Source organism: Sipha flava, unplaced genomic scaffold, assembly GCF_003268045.1.
Source record: "Sipha flava isolate LNK unplaced genomic scaffold, YSA_version1 72_pilon_pilon, whole genome shotgun sequence".
Classification (NCBI taxonomy): domain Eukaryota; kingdom Metazoa; phylum Arthropoda; class Insecta; order Hemiptera; family Aphididae; genus Sipha; species Sipha flava.
Window position 1 is genome coordinate 1,401,952 of NW_020273612.1, and position 3,957 is coordinate 1,405,908.

Genomic DNA, 3,957 nt, shown 5'->3' on the forward strand with positions numbered 1-3,957 from the left:
AATAAAAAATAAGTATATAATCTATATATCTATACTACTATATAAAATGAAGTCGCTTTTTTTTGTTCGCTATAAACTCCGCAACTACTTATTCAATCGTCGTGCAATTTTAAATTAAATAGGACATCACAGAGAAGGTTTAAGGTAAAAAATTAGTCCGATTAAGTTAATAAATAATTAGTTATTATTAATTAAAATAAACGTGTAAATTGTATATATACCTATATATATATAATATTGTACATATTATGCGGGCCACGGGTTTCCTGCTACCTGCAACCTGACCTTTTTGTTCGTCAAATTATATTGTGTTTGATATCGGCGGTGTTCCGAGAAGTTTATCACACGTACACCAATTACATGTATATCCAATATTTGTATTAATATCTTAATAATACAAATGTATACTGCTAATAACCAAGGCAGGTATTGTGCGCTCGCGTCGTCTGGCGTTCCCACTCACTACCATCCACCGCATTCAATAACAATCATACGCCGATGTTATTTTCAATCGTTACGTCAAGACAGTTGCCTTCAGTGTGTTACGTAGATTGCATCGCTGTTTGCCGCTGTTTTTGCTGCGATACTATTGTACAGATTTGAGACTGCTGTTGTTTTTTATATTTTAAAAGCGAATTCATTCAATTCATTCTATATATTAGTATAGTCTATACTGTATAAATCTACAGGACGCATTGCGCTCAAATGAACAAAGCAATAACATTGGACAATTAGTTATATTGCCATCAAGTCTTACGGGGGGACCGAGGTATCTTCATGAAAAAACACATGATGCAATGACTTACGTAAAAAATTATGGTAAACCAGATTTATTCATCACGATGACATGTAATCCACAGTGGCCCGAGATATTAAATAATATCCATACTAATTCAAAACCTCAAGACAGATACGACATAGTAAATCGAGTTTTTCATTTAAAGGTACGAAAGCTGTTAACTCTCATTAATAAACATAATATATTTGGCCCTCCACGGTGTTTTATGTATACGGTTGAATGGCAAAAGCGTGGGTTACCACATATACACCTTCTTCTTTGGCTTACAAACAAAATCCAACCAGACCAAATTGACAGTGTAATTACAGCTGAAATACCAAATAAAGAAGAAGATCAAGAACTGTATGATATTTTTGTAAAGCACATGGTTCATGGACCATGTGGGGCTTTTAACCATAATTCACCATGCATGATTGAGGGGAAGTGTTCTAAGAAATTCCCAAAACAATTTCAGAACAATACCTCTTCTGGTGACGATGGCTATCCAAAGTATAGAAGATTATCATCCAAAGAAGGTAGAAAAATATGTACTATTCGAAATCATGAAATTGACAACAGATGAATTGTACCTTACAACAAACTTTTGCTTAAAGTATTTGATGGTAATATTAATGTTGAATTATGTAGTTCTATAAAGTCGATAAAATATGTAACTAAATATATTAATAAAGACAGCGATCAAGCTACGTTTAGCGTGCAGTCGACAGATGAAGTGGACCAATATCAGTCTGGTCGCTACATTTGTAGCTCAGAAGCAATTTGGCGGATTTTATCATTTAGTATACACGAGAGAGCACCAACTGTTATCCATCTCGCAGTTCACTTAAAAAATGGTCAAAGGGTATATTTTTCAGAAAGTAATGTAAGTGATGTTGTTGATAATCCGCGAGATACGACACTAACAGCGTTTTTTAAATTATGCGCAGAAGATGAATTTGCTAAAACGCTCACTTATGATAAAATTCCAAGTTACTATACATGGAATCAGGTTGATAAAAAGTTTAATCGGCGTAAACAAGGAACTGTGGTGGAAGGGCACCATGGTGTCAAAAAAACCGATGCTCTGGGCAGGGTATATACAATCCATCCTAACAATACCGAGTGTTTTCACTTGAGGATGCTGCTCCATATAGTTAAAGGTCCAACTTCTTTTCAAAGTCTTCGCACAGTGCAAAATGTCATTTATGATACTTTTCAAGGTGCATGCAAAGCGTTGGGTTTATTGGATGACGAGTCTCATTGGAAAAACACGCTATCAGAAGCGTCTATATGTTGTACACCTAAATCACTAAGATGTTTATTTGCTATCATGCTAACGTTTTGTCAAATTACTGATCCTTTGATGCTTTGGCAAAATTATCGTGAAAATATGGCCGACGATAAACTGCATCGAAAACGACAGGAATTGTCATCAAATGATATTAGTTTTGACCAAAGTATATTTGATGAAGCTTTATTTGAATTAAACAAAGAAGTAGAAGTTTTATCGGGAAAATCTATCTATATGGTGGAAAAATTGCTCTTTCGGTAACGTCATCTGGCATTGCAGCGACGCTATTAGTAGGGGGCCGAACAACTCATTCTACATTTAAACTTCCTTTGAAATATGATAGTGACGATACTATGAGTGTCTGTAACGTTTCAAAGCAAAGTGGTACTGGTAAATTGATGCAGGACTGTAGTCTAATTATTTGGGACGAAGCGTCAATGTCCCAAAAAACTCCAGTTGAAGTTTTAGATAGAACGATGCAAGACTTGCATCATAATAATAGTCCTATGGGTGGCTGCACAGTGTTGTTCTCTGGAGACTTCCGTCAGATCTTGCCTGTGGTTACAAGAGGGTCAAGAGCTGATGAAGTCAACGCGTCTTTAAAAAGATCCTACTTATGGCCTTACATAAAAATATTAGAACTTAAAACTAATATGAGAGCGCTATGTACAGATCAATATAATATAAATTTTGTCAAAGATTTACTTTTAATAGGCAAAGGAGAATTTCAAGCAAGGAATGATAAAATAAATATTAAAAGTTTCTGTAATTCAGTACCCACTTAACAAAATTGATTCAAAACGTGTACCCGAACATTCAAAATATATCATCTAAATCATTGAAATGGTTTCAAGAAAGGGCTATTTTGTCACCAACAAATGAGCAAGTCGACAAATTAAATGATTTGATTCTATCTAGGTTTGACGCTCAATCACAAATGTACTATTCAGTTGATACAGTTTTAGAAAAAGAGGATGCAGTCCATTCCCCAACTGAATTTCTTAACTCTTTAACGCCTTCTGGAGTCCCACCACATACACTGATTTTAAACATAGGGGAACCCATTATTTTAATGGGAAATTCGAGCCCACCCACACTTTGCAACGGTACAAGACTACAAATCAAAAAATTGAGAAGTTCATTACTCGAGTACATAATATTTACAGGCTGTGGTAATGGAAAAACTGTTTTAATACCAAGAATACCAATTATACCCTCAGATTTACCTTTTAAGTTTAAACGTATTCAATATCCCGTTAAATTAGCATTTACAATGACTATAAATAAAGCACAGGGACAAACACTTAACGTTGCTGGAATTGACCTAAGCGTTCAATGTTTTTCTCGCGGTCAACTATACGTCGCCCTGTCACGTGTGACATCCAAATTTAATTTGTATATTTTTGCCCCTGATCCAGAAAAAGTTGATAACATTGTTTACAAAGAAATTTTTTAAGTCTTTGAATAATTATCAAAATACTGGCATAATTCATCTTTTGTTCCATCCATAGTTATACCTACAAAATGTACATACACAATTTACATACATATACAATTTACCACTACATACAAAATAATTTTTTTTAAACATTATAAAGAATCCGGTGGCGACGCTAAATTTATATGTCTACATTACCACGAAAACGTGACTAAAAGTGGTCTAAAATAAAAATAATTATTTAACATCCAGAAAATAAATAGCAATTTAATATCTGAGAAATCTTGCAATAGCGAAGCATTGCCGGGTCAGCTAGTATATTATATTTATCTAATATATTATAAGTTTTACATACAATATTATTCTAATATTTTAAGTGAAATACTATGAAACACTAAAATATCTTGCACTTTTCTGTGGTCCGATTTCTAATACTTCCTGTTTTTAAAA

At 33.9% G+C, this 3,957-nt stretch overlaps 1 protein-coding gene across 1 annotated transcript; it reads left to right on the forward strand.

Moving 5' to 3' along the window:
- Positions 1–797: 797 nt before the first annotated feature.
- LOC112692305 lies at positions 798–3,525 on the forward strand. The gene is made up of 4 exons (XM_025566932.1): positions 798–1,314; positions 1,393–2,326; positions 2,413–2,828; positions 2,924–3,525. The coding sequence occupies exons 1-4, from the start codon at positions 798–800 to the stop codon at positions 3,523–3,525; spliced, it is 2,469 nt and encodes an 822-aa protein (XP_025422717.1).
- Positions 3,526–3,957: the final 432 nt, after the last annotated feature.

Excerpts from the sequence above, each read along its gene's own strand:
- LOC112692305 (XM_025566932.1), top strand. The coding sequence starts at position 798 with ATGACTTACGTAAAAAATTATGGTAAACCAGATTTATTCATCACGATG. Across the intron at positions 1,315-1,392 it reads AAGATTATCATCCAAAGAAG|TATTTGATGGTAATATTAAT; the intron begins GTAGAAAAATAT and ends TTTTGCTTAAAG. Across the intron at positions 2,829-2,923 it reads TGATAAAATAAATATTAAAA|AAAGGGCTATTTTGTCACCA; the intron begins GTTTCTGTAATT and ends AATGGTTTCAAG.